Below are 21755 nucleotides of genomic sequence, written 5' to 3'. Positions count from 1 at the left end.
AACCAACAAGTCTGCTCTTTAAAAGAGGTTGGCTAAGGGGAATGATTCTACATCGCGTCCTAATTTGGGTTTTGGAAACAAAATTGTGCCAGCAGATCTGCAGAATTTGGTGGAGGCAGTATAGTTTGAACACTACCAACCTTTTGAGATCCGTTGCTATCATCAGCCAAGTCTCGCAACCATAAAAAAGAATCCTTCTCTATATCAGAAATTTTTTGTTTACTCTTTTTATTAATTTTTTTTTTTTTTTCGCTTTTCTTTGTATGCCTTCTAATCTCAATATTACATTCCAATTCCTACATCAAGATACTGGATGAGGCGATTCCAAAATTTTTCCAAAGTCCAATACAATTACTGATTCTGTTTTAGATTCCATGATTACAATACAGTTACCGATTTGTCTGAGTATTGTTTTCGTCTTGAGTGTTATTTACAAATGACACTCAAGATGAAAACAATAGTCACAATAATCCAAATTATCAATCCTCATCTCAAAAATTCAGAAACACAATTACCGATTTCAATTTTTTACAATTTCTAAATATTTTTTATAGATTTGTTGCTTTTTTCATTTTAAAATTACTGCAAAACCGTCCTGCAATATCCACATATTTTCACAAATGTAATAATTAGGGCTATGACAACAGCATATTCTTTTCATTGTTTCGACTCTCGAGTATATATCCGATAGTTAAACACAGTCAATCTACTGAGAAACCACATCACTCTATATAAAAGCATATGAAATATCAACAGAAACATACTCGAGAGTCAAAACAATGAAAAGAATATGCTGTTGTTATAGCCCTAGTAATAATACACTTAGGAAGGAGGGAGAGGGCCATATAAACTACACGAGTAGATCTTTCTAAATATTTTTTCATATGTTTTTGTCATTGATAAAAAATAGGGTGCTAATGCATTTATGCACGTATTGTACCACACTATTTTTTTTTATAGTGTTTTCAAGTTAAATTCAAGTTTTATGATAACTTTTCTTCATTAAATTATTAGGTGGAAGTACAGAATAGTTAAAAAAACATCATTCTCTCTCCATATTAAGAATGGCTTTCTAAATATTAACATTATTATTTCAACATGGCACAATAAGTTAACAAGTTCCAAAAATAGTGAGGCAACTAAAGATTTATTTCTTTAAAGTCGATTTGTATGAGTTCATCATTAGTTGACAAAGTGCTATTTGAATTTTGTTACAAATAATTGAAGATAGTTGACGATTGGTATGAAAAATATGAAGATGGTGCTGAAACAGAATAGTTAACAAAGCACCTAACTAATACGGTTACTATTTAGAAAACCATTCTTAACAAGAGGAGGGTAGAGCATGGGTGCTTTATTGACCATTCTATATCTTTATTCTATCAAAGAATGTTCATGATTTCACCTTATTTGGTCAGTTGTTGTTATTGCTAATCTATTTAGGAAAATAAGGCAACGGAAAATTAAGCGATTTTGGCAAGGTAGGAAAATTAGACAACCATGGATTAAATATCAATTGAAAATAGATTTTAGAAACTTCCTTGAGGGATATATAATTTTAAATAGGAGATAAGAACACCCCCCTTGCCTCAATATTTAAAAATAAATATTAAAAAAAAAATATTTATTGCTGCTTTAAAGCAAATAAAATCGATTTTTCTAAGAATTTGTTCTAAGAACACAGTTCTTTAATTATCTTTTTAAACTATTATATTTTTTTTTAAAAAGTAGCAAATTAAAATCCTATTACAAGATTAAATCCATCATAATGCATATCGGTTTCTTTGTAAACAAGTCAGTCATTTAAATATTTTGTTAATAGTTGAAAAAAAAAAAAACATCAATTACTTTGTGGCTGTTCAGAATTTGAAAGGAATTTGGAATAGAAGGTAATTTAAACTGGCTTTAAAATTCTTAGCAAATCCAAAGTTACCGTCTGCTGTTGTCAAATGTTAGGTGGAGAGGGTGGCTATATGTCTGGCAGCAAGACTTAGCTCCATGTCACACCTCCAGAAAAATGCACAAGTGGTTGTCTGAAACCTTTCACGATTTCATCTTTTTTTTTTAAACTCTTTTTCACCCCAAACAAGGCATATTGCCACTTGGAACGTAAGCGGATACTATTTGGGATCATGCTTAATATGGGATTATGGAGAGTTGCTTAGCAAAATGTTTGTTTACATTACATTGAAAATTCTGCATGTCAATACAGGCAGGGAAGCAGGAAACAAGAAGGAAATTCCAAAGTCTGACAGTCTCAGGTAAGAAACTATTAGAGTAGAAGTCTTTCCAGCATCTAGGGACATTAACAGTGAAAGGGTGGGATTTTGCTGCCTCTCAAGTTGGTTGAGAGTATGTACATCAAAAGGGAAAATATGCTGCGAGTTCATTAGAATGCATTCCATTGAAGTATTTGTAAAACAGGCACAGGGATGCAACATTGCGGCAATGAGAGAATGTAGCTTTGCCAGTAGTGCAAAACCTATTAGATTGGAGACTTTTTATTTAAGAATCTTCTCCCCCCCCTCCCCAAACTCGCTTGATTATAATCCCAAGAACTATTATGGTGAGGTGCAGTAAAGATAGATAAGAACTCTCCCATCTGCAACACCAAAGACAATATGATTACCAGGATCAAACTTGCATTCTGGCATCTCTCAAAGAACACTATGCTAGGTTGCAAGTTCAGGTCCCGCCAGACAACTTCTTTGGAGGAGTTGTATTTGTCAAAAAATCCTTGAAGAGATTTAATTTGAATTTTTGAGAATACATCAATTATGAACCAAGATATGACATTTGTTTCTTTCTTTTCTAAAATGTGTTAAATTTATCCTGAGCACTCTGTATTAATTTGAACAATTTTTTTTTTTTTTTTTGAAAAGAAGGCACTTATGCAGCTTGGTTATTTTGGACATTTTTTTTTTTTTTTGCAGAACTCCTTTCAGAACAGGGGGAGATAAATTAAGCAACCCCTATCCAAAAATATCAAAATTTTGCATTTTTTTTTAAACAAAATAAATATGCTAAAATAATACTGTGAAAATACAAAATAAAACATTAATTATATGAACATCTATATATTAATACCATAGTACTTTAATGTATGTATCTGTCATGTTTTCTAGATTATAAATTATTTGATTGATTTTTTATAAAATTTGAACTTACAAATAAAGATAATCATTAAAATTTATAGTTTTGCACGGTCATTATTGTAATGTGTGTGTGTTTTTTAGGGCAGGGGGCATTTTTTTTTTTTTTTTTTTTTTTTTTTTACAAAATTTAAATAAAGGCACATTCAGAATAGATTCTTCTTTATTTGTCTCCCTGTTTTGGAAGAGAGTGCTTCAAAAATGAGAAAAAATTTGTCCAAAATAATTGAAATGCAAAAGTGCCGGAAGGACTTTTACTCATTTTACATCGGTTTTGCAGGAAAATTTATTTCACACAAAACTTGCAAAGAAGAAGCTGAGTTATAAACAGATTTTCTTTATCTAAATCTCTATCTCTCTCTCTCTCTCTCTCTCTATATATATATATATATATATAAAACTCACTGTTTTGTGTCTGTCTCCATTTTTTAAAGTGTATTTTCTCCAAGGCACAAGGTCACAGAGAAGTGCGAGGTAAATAAAACAATTGCATTTTTGTAGACTGTTTTATATACATAAAAGTCGAGAAAAATAACTGCTAAAATTGAAAAGATTGGAACTTGGCAAGCATAGTACTCTTGTATGCATGCACAAATATACATTTATACATTAAAATCGATTCATTTTTAAATATTGTTTATCATTCAGTATCAACCAAAGCTAGAATGCTAAATGTTTTGATTTCGATTCTAGCTGACATCACCCAAGTCATTTTTTTTAACTTTTGAAATCACTATTATATATTGGGTACAATATAATAATCAATAGAGTATTGGGTCTATAATGATAAATACAAAATCTACATAAGTTAAAATATCCTATTTAAGCATATTTTATGACTGGGCAACGCCGGGCAGCTTGCTAGTATTTTCTGCATTATTTAGATTATTTGGACTATTGTCTAGTGTTATTTGCAAAATGTTTCAGTCAGTGTAACCTCCATCTTCTGGTATATCTTTTCAAACTAGGGGGTTCTGCATGGAATTTCTAACGAAACCATTTATTTAATTCATTAGGGTAGCATGCGCTTGTTCTGTCAGCCATGACCAGGTACAGATGTAACATAGTCGTTACATATCCACACTTGGGACCCACACGTTGTATGCAGGCAGTCACAAGGAAACCAAGACAAGGAATAACTTTACTCACTTTTTTTAACAAGATTATATCATATATACTCAAGGATAAGAGTTAATAATACTGCCAATTGGAATGATGAAGAATACTATGAAAGGATTTGAAATTATAGGTGAATCGGAAGTAAATAGAATTGATTGAGAAAAAATGGTAATGTTACAAAATGGATGCGTAAAAAAATGGTAACGTTACAAAATGAATTTGTAATGTGATACCTCATGGTTTGCAGAGTTACCATGAGAATTGTATAGCTTTGATAGAAACGAGTGACAGTTTTTTTGTTTGTTTTTTTTCTTTTTTGTCAGTTCCAACTCTGTAGTTTCATTTTATTTTAACTCAAAATTTGATTAAACATTTTGGCACTTGTGCATTTTAGGTTTGAAATTTTTTTTGTTGGGGGGGGGTGATTTTTAAAGAATTTCGCTTGGAAAAAGCATGGAAAATTCAAACAGTTGTAAAAGTTTTGCATAATTTTTTGCAAAAATAAAACAAACACTAAATTAACACAGTAACTCCAAACATTATCTCAACAATTATCAAATTGAAATAATTGTTTTGGTTTTTATAAAATAATTAGAATTTCAACATAAATTACAGCAGACATTTTCTTTTTCTTTTTATTTATATGAAAATGTATGACTTTTAAAAAAAAAAAAACTTTTTTGAACATCACTTTTTTTTTTACTGAACAGTCTCTTTTTAAGAAAACACTGAAATGAATGAAAGATGTCATTATACGAAAATGTAGGAAGTTCTTTTAAAAAGAAATTTTCCTTTTACAAAATTAAACTTTTGTAATAACTCAAAATAATGGTGATTATGCAGTTTAGCAAAGATATTAAAAAAGAAAATAAATAAAAATCTTTGATGTATGCGTCCATTATGAAATGAAGTTTCATAAAAAAAAAATTTTTTTTAATTGTTTTATTTGATGAAATATTTTTTTTTTATTCAGAGGAAAATCAAATTTTAGTGACAGTAATTGCGACATATCATGTTGGCAATTTCAGCTACGAGAAAGGGGGTGCCAGGGGATTTATAACTCCATCTAATTCTTGAAGCTTGCCAAAACGTACATGGAGCTCTAATAATTTTGTTAATAAATTTGGAAACCATTTTTTGAAAGAAAAATAAAAACACAAAGAAAAAAGAATACTTAAAATTATTCAAAATTATAAAAATAACCTCGTCAAATTTTGCTAAACTTCAAGAATTAGATGGAGTTATCTCCCTTGGTGTATCCCTCTCTCTCTCTCTCTATCTCTCTCTCTCTCTCTCTCTCCTCATAGCTAAAATTGGCAACATGGCTCAATCACAATCACTGTCACTAAAATTCAATTTTCCTCTGTAAAAAAAATACTACTTGATCAAATTAAGCGATTTTTTAATGAGAACTACATTCCATAATAGGTATGTACACCATAGATATTTTTCTTTATCTTCGTTTTTTAATATTTTTACTAAACTGCACAAGCACCAAAAGAATCATTAAAAGTTAGTTTTGAAAAAGCATATGTTTCCCTTTGTTCCAAGTGGAACTCTTCAAAAATGAAAACAAAAAAATTTGTCATCAAAACCTAAAATGTGCAAGTTCTAATACATTTTTCCTCCAAAATAATTCATATGAAGGAAGAAATTAATGAGTGAATCTTGGTTTTAAACGGTTGCAAATAGAAAATCTGTAAATATTTCATAACAGCTGCATCCGTTGCGCGAGTAAATGTCAAAAAACTTTCAAAACAATCTCTTTTTGGTAAATTGTTCAATGCATTTCTGTGTCTCACGAAATTGCATGCGTTGCACGATGTTTATGTAGTAGCATCTGGGTGGAAAACAATCTCGAGCAGTACTGGCACCTGTAAACAACCCTCTGCGCATGTTTCGCTAAATGCTGGAATAAGAACGCGAGGCGGTTGAATTTCTGCGCACACATACTGCACTGATGCTGCTTTCTAACTCTATGCCATTTCATGTGCCCCTCCAACAATTTCTTCGACACAAACTGGCGCAGGCAAACATTGCATTTAAAGATGGTTGCATTTATATGTGATGTCTCTTTGTGGTGCTTCAGGCTAACTTTGTCATTGAAAGACGCCAAGCAAAGAAAGCAGGTATACATCTGCTTGTGACCGCCTTTGCCCGACTGCAACTGCTTCTTCAGTTGGTGCGTGTTCTGCAAATCTAAAGAGGAGTACCGATAAGAGTGGGTCCGTTTCTTGTAGTGCGTGAGTAGATGATTGAAATAGGTCATCCTCTGACAGAAAGAACTGTCGCAATATTCACAGTCGTATGTTGCTTGCGTAGAACAGTGCCACTTATTCATGTGTAACATTAGTTGCTTCAATAACGAAAATGATTTTGTGCACACGTAGCATTTGTATTTTACACTCGACGTAACATTCTTCTTTGAGGTCTTTGGAGAAGCAGACACCTTCGATTTGGCCGTAGGTTTACTTAAAGCTTTTTTCTTTTTTTTCTTATTAACGCGGGTTTTTGGTGTGGTGCTGGTTTTTCGTTTGCGGACATTCTTTTGTTGTGGATTCGTCTTATTAGAGACGACCTTCTTCTTCTTAGCGGTTTTCATTTGTTTTGGTTTGTTCTTGGACGCTGAATGAAGATGCATGTGTTTCTCAAGCCTCTTAGCGCTTTTAAAAACCCGACTGCATATTTTACAAGACAGAACCTTGCAGTGGTGAATTCTTTTATGGCTTTTTAAATCCACCTCAATGGCGAAATATTCTCCACATAGTTCGCAAATGGCAGGATTCCAATCCGGATGAGTCGAGATATGTTTCATAAGAGATTCCTTATTCTTAAACTTTGAAGAGCATAAATTGCAGGAATATCCTTTTAATTTTTTCGGACTCTGCTCCTTAACAATTCTCCTCTTTCCTTTTAGAGATGACGACGATGTAGCATCAGTCAAAATGACCAGTCCACCTCCGCTGCCCTGGGAACCTTTATTCTCACCAGTAACTGGCTGCATGTCTCGGTGGCTTTTTATATGTTTGTAAAGGCTGTTACGATGACTGAAACTAACACCACAATGGCCGCATTTATGTTGACTCATCAGGTTTTCCTTCTGGGCCGAATGGTAAAGGGCACAGTGGTCATTAAGCGCTGATAAATTTTCAAACATCCTCCCGCAAAAATCGCAAAAATGCTGGACCGTGTGACTGTGCTTCAGTATGTGCAGCCCCACGTCACTTCCCTTTTTGAAACGCTCCCCGCAATTAACACACTTGTACGGCATGCTGTCAGCGTCTTCAGCCACATCATGAGAACGCTCGCTACCACTGGTCACAGTGCTGGTCACCTTGCGATGATAATCATGCTCTCCATCGGGATTGGCAGGATTTGTGGCAGATCTACACTTGTGTAAATAATTTGTTTCGTGTTCTCGGTGCAAATGTTCGAGCATTTCAATATTTTCATGAAAGATCTTATCGCACACGTGGCAGGCGTAGATAGTCTTTGGTAACGATTCCTGTGCATGGTTAGAAGTGAGAACAATGTTGTCGACACGATCAGAGATTTTGTAACTGACACTATCAACAGGGCCAAGATCAAGAAGTATCTCTGTATTCTCAGTGACAGCGTAGTCGACCTTCTGGGCAGTCACATCCATCATTACTAATCTGACAAGTCATAAAACAATGATATCATCAGATGTCAAAGGTCAGCATCCAGAGATAACAGATGTTTTAATTGCAGGTTGTTTTCTGGAGAAAAAAAAAAAGAAATGATTACTTTTTTAATAGCAACATTCATAAAAATTACATTGTAATAGAACAGGGATATAAATAATGAGAAAAAAAATGTTAAAAGCTGAAACTGAATTTCTCAACCTGTGAGGCTATGGCTCCCCTCACTAATTGCATGTGTGAAAAGTGTAGCTAAAAGAAAAAAAAAAAGAAAAATTTATATATTATTTATTGGAATCCTTTGAGATGAGTAATTTGTGTATTTATTTATTTATTTGCAAACTGTTATCCTCATCTTAGTTGTTGTTTCACCGCATTTCAGCCAACTCACCATTTGGCCTTCATCAGGTGATTAACTGTAATGGGATAGGAATGCTGAGTCTCATAACTGTGTCCCCAGTAATTACTGCCTTCTAGGGATGTACCGGTTATCAAATTGTCCAATTACCAATTAATTGGCCTTTAATAATTGTCCGATTAATAGGTTTTCTAATGCCAATTTATTAGTAAATTTTGTTGCCATAAATGATACTAATATTAATTATATTGTAAACGAAGACAAGTTAACTCCCTTTTTTGCTTGCCAGTGAAAATGTATCGAAGAGACATGCATCGCTACACCATATCATCAAATAACAGACATGATATGCTGTTACCATGTAGACTTTTACAACTGCAAAAAGATGTAAACATGGAAAATTTCCCTCTTTTCTCTTCCTATCGAATTAACATTAGTTTTTTGCTTTAAATCATTGTCAAATAAAATTATTATTTCATCTTTCAGTTTTCATGTTGAGTAAATTGTGACGATGTACGAACTGAAAATAAAACATTCTTCATTAGTCATACTTTTGTTCCTCATTTTCGGGCTCTTGCTACATTACATATTTTTATTTTTCTGGTTAAGATAATGTGTATTTTATTGAGATAAATTACTAATTAGATATCAGGCATAACTAATTTAAATACGTAAAAATTAATAATAGCAACCATCAACCATTATGGCAACCAGTTTCTGTTGGAAGTATGTTGAATCATCACATCAAAGGTGGCGAATCAGTAAAAACTGACTAATATGTTAAACCATCTTAGAAAGGTTTATTCACAAGAAGCAAAAGTTGCAAATAAGAAAAGGAAGCACAATGAATATTCAGGGACAGACATTCCAGAAACAAGTGGTAGCAACTACGAGTCCAGCAAAACACCAAATTACTATAGAATTAATATTGGCCAAAAAGAAAGTTTGATATATTAATGATTACAGGTCATAATAAATTTATTATCTGATAAAAGAAATGCTGTTGATATTCAACATATTCTGTAACATCAGACATTGGATTTAATAGGCTTATTGCAAAACTTTGTAGTGAAGTACATTTTAATGGAATGCTGTAATTTGAACAAAATAATTTTCGATATATTTACAAAAATAAAACAAAAATTCAACTGTCTCTTGCTGAAATTAGTATCATTTCATGAACTACAGACATTTAGACACTTACAACAGATAATGCTACCTTTCAGTATTTGATAGGTCATTAGCTTTCAAATTATGTGCAGAGCTGTGCTAAAGTGGTTCCATTCCCTGGTGCACACACAGGTGCAAGAATAAGTGAAGAATTGTATAATGTTCTCGATGAGTATGAAACCTTCAATAAAGTTTTCTTAGCCTTGCAGGATTCAGTGCAAATATAGTTGCCAATGTCAGGGAATGTGATTCAGAATAACTATCATACATTGCAACTCAGGCTGTGAAAACAATCATTGCATCTTTTAACAGAAATACAGATTCTCACTTTAATTGCTTTCTATTAGCAAATTAACAGAAATACAGATTCTCACTTTAATTGCTTTCTATTAGCAAATTAACAGAAATACAGATTCTCACTTTAATTGCTTTCTATTAGCAAATTAACAGAAATACAGATTCTCACTTTAATTGCTTTCTATTAGCAAATTAACAGAAATACAGATTCTCACTTGTATTGCTTTCTATTAGCAAATTAACAGAAATACAGATTCTCACTTTAATGGCTTTCTATTAGAAAATTAACAGAAATACAGATTCTCACTTTAATGGCTTTCTATTAGCAAATTAACAGAAATACAGATTCTCACTTTAATTGCTATCTACTAGCAAATTAACAGAAATACAGATTCTCACTTTAATTGCTTTCTATTAGCAAATTAACAGAAATACAGATTCTCACTTTAATTGCTTTCTATTAGCAAATTAACAGAAATACAGATTCTCACTTTAATTGCTTTCTATTAGCCAATTAACAAAAATACAGATTCTCACTTTAATGGTTTTCTATTAGCAAATTAACAGAAATACAGATTCTCACTTTAATTGCTTTCTATTAGAAAATTAACAGAAATACAGATTCTCACTTTAATTGCTGTCTATTAGCAAATTAACGGAAATACAGATTCTCACTTTAATTGCTTTCTATTAGCAAATTAACAGAAATACAGATTCTCACTTTAATCGCTTTCTATTAGCAAATTAACAGAAATACAGATTCTCACTTTAATGGTTTTCTATTAGAAAATTAACTGAAATACAGATTCTCACTTTAATTGCTTTCTATTAGCAAATTAACAGAAATACAGATTCTCACTTTAATTGCTTTCTATTAGAAAATTAACAGAAATACAGATTCTCACTTTAATTGCTTTTTATTAGCAAATTAACAGAAATACAGATTCTCACTTTAATGGCTTTGTATTAGCAAATTAACAGAAATACAGATTCTCACTTTAATGGTTTTCTATTAGAAAATTAACAGAAATACAGATTCTCACTTTCATTGCTTTCTATTAGCAAATTAACAGAAATACAGGTTCTCACTTTAATTGCTTTCTATTAGCAATTTAACAGAAATACAGATTCTCACTTTAATTGCTATCTACTAGCAACTAAACAGAAATACAGATTCTCACTTTAATGGCTCTCTATTAGCAAATTAACAGAAATACAGATTCTCACTTTAATGGCTTTCTATTAGCAAATTAACAGAAATACAGATTCTCACTTGTATTGCTTTCTATTAGCAAATTAACAGAAATAACGATTCTCACTTGTATTGCTTTCTATTAGCAAATTAACAGAAATACAGATTCTCACTTTAATGGCTTTCTATTAGTAAATTAACTGAAATACAGATTCTCACTTTAATTGCTTTCTATTAGCAAATTAACTGAAATACAGATTCTCACTTGTATTGCTTTCTATTAGCAAATTAACAGAAATACAGATTCTCACTTTAATGGCTTTCTATTAGCAAATTAACAGAAATACAGATTCTCACTTTAATTGCTTTCTATTAGCAAATTAACAGAAATACAGATTCTCACTTGTATTGCTTTCTATTAGCAAATTAACAGAAATACAGATTCTCACTTTAATTGCTTTCTATTAGCAAATTAACAGAAATATAGATTCTCACTTTAATGGCTTTCTATTAGAAAATTAACAGAAATACAGATTCTCACTTTAATGGCTTTCTATTAGCAAATTAACAGAAATACAGATTCTCACTTTAATGGTTTTCTATTAGCAAATTAACTGAAATACAGATTCTCACTTTAATTGCTTTCTATTAGCAAATTAACAGAAATACAGATTCTCACTTTAATTGCTTTCTATTAGCAAATTAACAGAAATACAGATTCTCACTTTAATGGCTTTCTATTACCAAATTAACAGAAATACAGATTCTCACTTTAATTGCTTTCTATTAGCAAATTAACAGAAATACAGATTCTCACTTTAATTGCTTTCTATTAGCAAATTAACAGAAATACAGATTCTCACTTGTATTGCTTTCTATTAGCAAATTAACAGAAATACAGATTCTAACTTTAATTGCTTTCTATTAGCAAATTAACAGAAATACAGATTCTCACTTTAATTGCTTTCTATTAGCAAATTAACAGAAATACAGATTCTCACTTTAATGGTTTTCTATTAGAAAATTAACAGAAATAAAGATTCTCACTTTAATTGCTTTCTATTAGCAAACTGACAGAAATACAGATTCTCACTTGTATTGCTTTCTATTAGCAAATTAACAGAAATACAGATTCTCACTTTAATGGTTTTCTATTAGAAAATTAACAGAAATACAGATTCTCACTTTCATTGCTTTCTATTAGCAAATTAACAGAAATACAGGTTCTCACTTTAATTGCTTTCTATTAGCAATTTAACAGAAATACAGATTCTCACTTTAATTGCTATCTACTAGCAACTAAACAGAAATACAGATTCTCACTTTAATGGCTCTCTATTAGCAAATTAACAGAAATACAGATTCTCACTTTAATGGCTTTCTATTAGCAAATTAACAGAAATACAGATTCTCACTTGTATTGCTTTCTATTAGCAAATTAACAGAAATAACGATTCTCACTTGTATTGCTTTCTATTAGCAAATTAACAGAAATACAGATTCTCACTTTAATGGCTTTCTATTAGTAAATTAACTGAAATACAGATTCTCACTTTAATTGCTTTCTATTAGCAAATTAACTGAAATACAGATTCTCACTTGTATTGCTTTCTATTAGCAAATTAACAGAAATACAGATTCTCACTTTAATGGCTTTCTATTAGCAAATTAACAGAAATACAGATTCTCACTTTAATTGCTTTCTATTAGCAAATTAACAGAAATACAGATTCTCACTTGTATTGCTTTCTATTAGCAAATTAACAGAAATACAGATTCTCACTTTAATTGCTTTCTATTAGCAAATTAACAGAAATATAGATTCTCACTTTAATGGCTTTCTATTAGCAAATTAACAGAAATACAGATTCTCACTTTAATTGCTTTCTATTAGCAAATTAACAGAAATACAGATTCTCACTTTAATGGTTTTCTATTAGCAAATTAACTGAAATACAGATTCTCACTTTAATTGCTTTCTATTAGCAAATTAACAGAAATACAGATTCTCACTTTAATTGCTTTCTATTAGCAAATTAACAGAAATACAGATTCTCACTTTAATGGCTTTCTATTACCAAATTAACAGAAATACAGATTCTCACTTTAATTGCTTTCTATTAGCAAATTAACAGAAATACAGATTCTCACTTTAATTGCTTTCTATTAGCAAATTAACAGAAATACAGATTCTCACTTGTATTGCTTTCTATTAGCAAATTAACAGAAATACAGATTCTAACTTTAATTGCTTTCTATTAGCAAATTAACAGAAATACAGATTCTCACTTTAATTGCTTTCTATTAGCAAATTAACAGAAATACAGATTCTCACTTTAATGGTTTTCTATTAGAAAATTAACAGAAATAAAGATTCTCACTTTAATTGCTTTCTATTAGCAAACTGACAGAAATACAGATTCTCACTTGTATTGCTTTCTATTAGCAAATTAACAGAAATACAGATTCTCACTTTAATGGCTTTCTATTAGCAAATTAACAGAAATACAGATTCTCACTTTAATTGCTTTCTATTAGCAAATTAACAGAAATACAGATTCTCACTTTAATTGCTTTCTATTAGCAAATTAACAGAAATACAGATTCTAACTTTAATGGCTTTCTATTAGCAAATTAACAGAAATACAGATTCTCACTTGTATTGCTTTCTATTAGCAAATAAACAGAAATACAGATTCTAACTTGTATTGCTTTCTATTAGCAAATTAACAGAAATACAGATTCTCACTTTAATGGCTTTCTATTAGAAAATTAACTGAAATACAGATTCTCACTTTAATTGCTTTCTATTAGCAAATTAACTGAAATACAGATTCTCACTTTAATTGCTTTCTATTAGCAAATTAACAGAAATACAGATTCTCACTTTAATTGCTTTCTATTAGCAAATTAACAGAAATACAGATTCTCACTTTAATTGCTTTCTATTAGCAAATTAACAGAAATACAGATTCTCAATTAATGGCTTTCTATGAGAAAATTAACAGAAATACAGATTCTCACTTTAATGGCTTTCTATTAGCAAATTAACAGAAATACAGATTCTCACTTTAATGGTTTTCTATTAGCAAATTAACTGAAATACAGATTCTCACTTTAATTGCTTTCTATTAGCAAATTAACAGAAATACAGATTCTCACTTTAATTGCTTTCTATTAGCAAATTAACAGAAATACAGATTCTCACTTTAATGGCTTTCTATTAGAAAATTAACAGAAATACAGATTCTCACTTTAATTGCTTTCTATTAGCAAATTAACAGAAATACAGATTCTCACTTTAATTGCTTTCTATTAGAAAATTAACAGAAATAAAGATTCTCACTTGTATTGCTTTCTATTAGCAAATTAACAGAAATACAGATTCTCACTTTAATTGCTTTCTATTAGCAAATTAACAGAAATACAGATTCTCACTTTAATTGCTTTCTATTAGCAAATTAACAGAAATACAGATTCTCTTGTATTGCTTTCTATTAGCAAATTAACAGAAATACAGATTCTCACTTTAATTGCTTTCTATTAGCAAATTAACAGAAATACAGATTCTCACTTTAATGGCTTTCTATTAGAAAATTAACAGAAATACAGATTCTCACTTTAATGGCTTTCTATTAGCAAATTAACAGAAATACAGATTCTCACTTTAATGGTTTTCTATTAGCAAATTAACTGAAATACAGATTTTCACTTTAATTGCTTTCTATTAGCAAATTAACAGAAATACAGATTCTCACTTTAATGGCTTTCTATTAGCAAATTAACAGAAATACAGATTCTCACTTTGATGGCTTTCTATTAGCAAATTAACAGAAATACAGATTCTCACTTTAATTGCTTTCTATTAGCAAATTAACAGAAATACAGATTCTCACTTTAATGGCTTTCTATTAGCAAATTAACAGAAATACAGATTCTCACTTGTATTACTTTCTATTAGCAAATTAACAGAAATACAGATTCTCACTTTAATTGCTTTCTATTAGCAAATTAACAGAAATACAGATTCTCACTTTAATTCCTTTCTATTAGCAAATTAACAGAAATACAGATTCTCACTTTAATTGCTTTCTATTTGCAAATTAACAGAAATACAGATTCTCACTTTAATGGCTTTCTATTAGCAAATTAACAGAAATACAGATTCTCACTTTGATGGCTTTCTATTAACAAATTAACTGAAATACAGATTCTCACTTTAATTGCTTTCTATTAGCAAATTGACAGAAATACAGATTCTCACTTGTATTGCTTTCTATTAGCAAATTAACAGAAATACAGATTCTCACTTTAATGGCTTTCTATTAGCAAATTAACAGAACTACAGATTCTCACTTTAATGGCTTTCTATTAGCAAATTAACAGAAATACAGATTCTCACTTTAATCGCTTTTTTTTTTTTTTTTTTTTTTTTTTTTTACACAGTGATCACCACTTATCAAGGCCCGGAAGCCACTCAGGGATAAGGGTTATTGCAAGTACATCACGTTAGTGAGGAGATTTTATGAAGTGTTTAATTAGGGGGGCGGTTCATTAGGAATTTGTTAACATTAGACTTGAAGACATCCAAGTTGTAGTCCGGTGGGAAGCAGGCAGACGGAACAGAGTTCCACAGGCGTGCAGTTCTAAGAAAGAAGCTTTGCTCATGAAATCCGCGTTTTGATTTAGGCACAGATATAGAGTGGGGGAAATTTTTCACAGTGGATTCAGCTAGACGGGTGTTTTTCGTGAAAGTTTGGCGAGGGGAGACCAGGGATTGGAGTTCAGACGAGCACCTGCCATGAAAATAACGATAAAACAAGGATAGGCTCGCAACGTCTCTTCTGTGGGAGAGGGGTTGCAGGGTAGAGAAAAGGGCATCCCCCACTAAACCACGAAGTCTATTTTGTACTCTGTCAAGGCATGATAGGCTGTTTTTGGCAGCTCCTGCCCAGATATGGCAACAGTATTCCATCCTTGGCCGTACTTGGCTTTTATATAGATAGAGAATTGCATCAGTAGTGAGATATCTTCTGGAGCGGTAGAAGGATCCCACCATCTTTCCTGCGACCTTGGCAACAGACTTGATGTACGTGTTCCATTTCAGATCAGGAGTAAAGTTCAAACCCAGAAGCTTGTCAAAACACGGGGCCTCACCCAGACGAGAGCCATCCATCACAATTGATGCCAGCTGGGGATCAGAGCGTTGATGATGTAAGGATAGGAGTTTGGTTTTAGATGCATTAAAGGTAACTAGCCACATCTTCCCCCACTGAACCACGCGCTCGAGATCAGAGGAGAGAGAATCCGAGAGAACTTCGTCATTTACAGCCTTTGATGTGTTGCCGTAGATGGTCGTGTCATCAGCATAGATGTCAACGAATGATTTAAGTATGTGTTTAGGGAGGTCATTGATGTAGATCAGGAAGAGAGTTGGTTAGTATTATGCATCTAAAATTGAGAAAATGTAAGAAAATTGAGAAAATACATGCTTGATTATGTGAAGAAGCTAAAACCAAACAAAATAACCACCGAATTTGACCTTATGTCATGTTGATCTAACAATGAAATTCTTAACTTTAATTCAAAATGATTACTTATTTATTAATACTTTTTAATAATAATATAAATTAACTAGACTACCCGTGACCCGTTGGGTCAGTATGTTATATTAGCTATGGAATTCATGTATGAGCGTGACACTTGTGACGTAAATAAAATAGGTTTTTTTTTTTACATAACAGAAACATTTCTATGAAAGTAAATTAAAATTAAAACTCACAGATGGTCCCCCAAACATGAAAAAAAAAAATCTTCCCTATTCATGTAAAGTTACCTAGTTTTCAGAATAATTGCTCAAAAATCGAAAATTAAATATGATTTTCCTACGAATCGAACGCAGACGAAAGTCATTTAACAGCAAAAACACACATGAACCTACCGATGAGAAATATAAGAATAAAAAATTCATATTGGAATCCTTCAACCAAGTTATAGAAACTTAAAATCTAAAAAAAAAAAAAATAGAGAGGGATAATAGTTTTTATTAATTTATAGAGGAATGCAAGAAAATTTCTCTATAGGTATTAAAAATATTTTTGTGTTTTTGTTAAATATTATCTATATAATTATAAAACCCAAATGACCTTGTAATGAGTGATGTACCCCACTTTTCGGTTTACGACATCCGGTTGCGCACGCTTGCATAAACATTAACCCATAACAATGTAAACAAATAAACACAAATCGCTTCTTTTGCAGATTTTGACCTGCGCACTGAAATATTAACGTTATTATTTCAAAATTATTATTTAACATGGGAAGAGTGGGGGTGTTTTGCAACTATTCTTTATTACAACTATACTGTCGCTATTTTCTTACGACTAAACAACTTTAACCTGTTGACAAACAAGAGAACAATTGTAGTAAAGCCAAGACTACTACTAATACTACTCTCTATCCGTCCCTTTTCCTTCCTTCTTTTTTTATTTTTTGTTTACATTTCTAGATACAAAATAGTTGCGTGAAAACGGTGAATTTGTTTACACATTTTTTTTTTTTTTTTACATAGGGGTCACAACTTATCAAGGCCTGAAGGCCACTCAGGGATAAGGGTTATTGCGTGTACAGTAATCAATGACCTAGTATTGTAGTAATCATTAGTATTGGGGGTTTTGATAGAGTGTCTTACTTAAGGGGGCGCTTTGTCAGGAGTTTATTTATGTTGGACTTGAAGACGTCCAAGTTGTAGTCAGGTGGGAAACAGGCAAGCGGCAGAGAGTTCCACTGGCGTGCAGTTCTAAGAAAGAAGCTTTGCTCATGGAATCTACGTTTGGATTTAGGCACAGATAAAGAGTGGGGAAAATTATTGACAGTAGTTTCAGCCAGACGGGTGTTTCTCGTGAAAGATTGGCGAGGGGGACGAGGGATTGGAGCTCAGACGAGCACCTGCCATGGAAATAGCGATAAAACAAAGACAGGCTTGCAACGTCTCTTCTGTGGGAGAGAGGTTGCAGGGAAGAGAAAAGGGTATCCCCCACTAAACCACAAAGTCTATTTTGTACTCTGTCAACCCTAACCCTAACAAACAAAAGAACAATTGTAGTAAAGCCAAGACTACTACTACTACTACTGCTCTCTATCCGTCCCTTTTCCTTCCTTCTGTTTTTATTTGTTGTGTGAGAACGGTGAATTTGGTGACACATTTACTAATCTGTTTTAATATTAGTTGTATTTTATTTATTTGGTTTTATTTTTTTGTTTCAGGTTTAATAAAAGCTGCTTTCTAGGTCGGTAGTACTTTGTAAAGAGTAGCCTGAGATGTCGGGACATTTCTGTTTTTATGTCTATCCTTGTGGTCATGTCACTAGTAAGGGTGCTGGAGGTAAACGTTTCATCTGGGCTGACGTTACCCGCCTGATAGTCAGGGACCCGAACCTTGGATTAACCACTAAGGAGGCTGTCCTATCAGCAGGTGCAAAGTACCAGGGCTGCTGTATTGCCATTTGATGAATGGATTCTGGACCATACAGTAGTTTCTGGTTGGGCCTCTCGATGCCATACTAGTGGGTAATTTTACGCCTTTACCTTATTATGTGCCACAAAAAAAAAAAATTCTTGTCTTTTTCTCTCTTATTTTCCCTCTCTGTCCTGCTCCAACCAAGTCTACTAATCTGCTCCACAAACCCCAAAACCTCAATCATGACAAATCTCCAAAAAAGAAACATGAATAAACCTAGAACCCCATCCACCAACGTAGACCCCTACTACCAGGTCTCCTTCTCCAACATCAGGGGTCTACGTTCCAACCTTCCAAAGGTTGAAACACAATTACAAGAGACGAAACCGGACATATTCTTTCTAAGTGAAACCGGCATAGGGCCAACCAGTTCTCTAGACGAATTCATAATTAAAGGTTACTCCAACTTAACATCTAAATCTGACCCCCATGGGCATGGAATATGTGCCTACATCAAAGATGGCTTTCCATGTGGTAGGGATATCTCCAGAGCTTCTTTCTTAGAACTGCACGCCTGTGGAACTCTGTTCCGTCTGCCTGCTTCCCACCGGACTACAACTTGGATGTCTTCAAGTCTAATGTTAACAAATTCCTAATGAACCGCCCCCTTAAGTAAACACTTCATCAAATCTCCTCACTAACGTAATGTACTTGCAATAACCCTTATCCCTGAGTGGCTTCCGGGCCTTGATAAGTGGTGATCTCTGTGTAAAAAAAAAAAAAAAAAAAAAAAAAAAGAGAAAAGACCCTAATTTACTTTATATGTGCTTCCGGGTTGCACTAGCTCACACCACTGCATTTATATTTGCCCTCTATCGCCCCCACAACAGTGGAGTTACTATCTTTAAGAGCATATCTGAGAAAATTGACCACATCCTGTCTGCTCATCCTTCGGCTAACATTCACATTTGCGGTGACTTCAATGTCCATAATGTGGAATGGCTGACCCACTCAAATAAAACCGATGATGAGAGGAGGTTTTGTCACGATTTTGCCATTACCTATGACCTCACTCAGATTGTTCACGAACCCACCCGTGTGCCCGATACACCCGGTCAATATGCAAGCCTTCTAAACCTTTTCCTCACAACTTCCCCTGAGCTGTGTTCATGTTCCATTTTATCTCCTCTGGGATCCTCTGACCACTCTGTTGTAGCAGTTAAGATAAAAATGAAATGTAATAAGTCTTCAGACGTACCTCTCCACCGTACTGTATATCGATACTCTATGGCTGACTGGGATAGCTTCCGTACATTCATATCTGACCTACCTCTGCATTCCATGTTTAAAAAGGATGTGTCCTCTATAGTATCAGACCTGACCGAATGGTTAATTATAGGCATAGACCAATTCATAGCCTCGAAAAAGTTCCAGCAAAAACCCCTAATAACCAGCCATGGTTCTCCCCTGAATGTGCTGCCGCCATCACGCACAGAAATCACTTTTTCCATAGCTACCAACGTAATAGATGTACTGAGATTAAAGCTGCTTTCAGGACTGCCAGCAACCACTGTAAAAGAGTAATAAAACATGCAAGAGAGCTATATAGTAGTTGAGCAGTGGCTTGGTTCCTACCAATTCTGGCAAATAGCAAACAGGATCTTGAACAGAAGTGTGCGTTCTATCCCAACTATCATCAATGGACCTGAGGTCATCTCGTCAGCATCAGACAAGGCCAGACTATTTGCCAAGAACTTTGCAGCTAATTCTACCCGATGCGACGAAGGTCATCAACTTCTCATATTTCCTCCTAAAACACAGAACAAGCTAGGTAACATACAAATATCCGTGCATGAGGTCGCCAAGCTAATCAAGAACCTTGATTCCAGTAAAGCAACTGGCCCTGACGGCATTCCAGTTATAGTGCTGAAAAAGCTCCAACCAGAACTTGCTCCCATACTTACAAAACTGTTTAAGCGTTGCCTTAAGGAGAAGTGCTTTCCAACACCCTGGAAAACCTCATCAGTATGCCCTGTATTTAAGAATTCAGGTGAAAAGTCATCTCCCTCTCAGTACAGACCAATAAGTCTCCTGTGCGTCATGAGTAAGTTGTTGGAATCCATATTAAATAAAGAAGTAGTCAACCACCTCAACAGAAACAACCTTCTTAGTGACATGCAATATGGTTTCCGCTCTGCAAGATCTACAGCAGATGTGCTAACGGTTATATCACACAGGATTAGTGAATCTCTTGACAAAGGTTTCCTTTCCAAGGCAATTGCTCTTGACATATCGAAGGCCTTCGATAAGGTATGGCATAAGGGCCTACTTCACAAGATTTCCAGCTACGGTATTACTGGAAATGTTTTCTCAATCATTAAATCATTTCTCTCCGATAGGTTCATAAGAGTAGTGGTTGATGGGCAGAAATCAGAGGCCCACAGTATTAATGCTGGAGTCCCCCCAGAGGTCCATCCTGGGCCCAACTTTCTTCCTGATCTACATCAATGATCTCCCAAAACACATACTTAAATCATTCGTTGACATCTATGCTGATGACACGACCATCTATGGCAACACATCAAAGGCCGTAAATGACAAAGTTTTCTCTAATTATCTCTCCTCTGATCTTGAGCATGTGGTACAATGAGAGAAGAGGTGGCTGGTTACTTTTAATGCATCCAAAACCAAGCTTCTATCTTTACATCATCAATGCTCTGATCCAACTCTGGCATCAATTGAAATGGATGGCTCTCGTCTTGGAGAGGCTCCATGTTTTGACAAGCTTCTGGGTTTGACCTTTACTCTTCATCTGAAATGGAACACGTACATCAAATCTGTTGCCAGGGACGCTGGGAAAATGGTGGGATCCTTCAACAGCTCCAGAAGATATCTCACTACTGATGCAATTCTCTATCTGTATAAAAGCCAAGTACGTCCAAGAATGGAATACTGCTGCCACATCTGGGCAGGAGCTGCTAAAAACAGCCTATCCTGCCTTGACAGAGTACAAAATAGACTTCGTGGTTTAGTGGAGGATGCCCTTTTCTCTACCCTGCAACCTCTCTCCCACAGAAGAGACGTTGTGAGCCAATCCTTGTTTTATCGTTATTTCCATGGCAGGTGCTCGTCTGAACTCCAATCTCTGGTCCCCCCTTGCCAATCTTTCATGAAAAACACCCATCTGGCTGAAACTACTGTCAATAATTTTCCCCACTCTTTATCTGCGCCTAAATCAAAACGCGGATTCCATGAACAAAGCTTCTTTCTTAGAACAGCACGCCTGTGGAACTCTGTTCCATCAGCCTGCTTCCCACCGGACTACAACTTGGATGTCTTCAAGTCC

The 21755-nt window shown here is 33.6% G+C and overlaps 1 protein-coding gene across 1 annotated transcript in view; it reads right to left on the bottom strand.

Annotated features, from left to right (window-relative positions):
- Window positions 1–4789: 4789 nt before the first annotated feature.
- Window positions 4790–21755, bottom strand: part of LOC145286296 (uncharacterized) — a 36770-nt gene continuing 19804 nt past the window's right edge. The window contains exon 2 of the mRNA XM_080135155.1: window positions 4790–8011. Coding sequence (XP_079991281.1) covers window positions 6070–7920 — 1851 coding nt within the window. The 5' untranslated portion in view covers window positions 7921–8011 and the 3' untranslated portion in view covers window positions 4790–6069. The remainder of the gene's footprint in view (window positions 8012–21755) is intronic.

The sequence above is a fragment of the Euprymna scolopes genome, chromosome 10 (genome assembly GCF_053919585.1).
Source record: "Euprymna scolopes isolate OS-2025 chromosome 10, ASM5391958v1, whole genome shotgun sequence".
Classification (NCBI taxonomy): domain Eukaryota; kingdom Metazoa; phylum Mollusca; class Cephalopoda; order Sepiida; family Sepiolidae; genus Euprymna; species Euprymna scolopes.
This window is presented reverse-complemented; position numbering and strand designations above follow the sequence as displayed.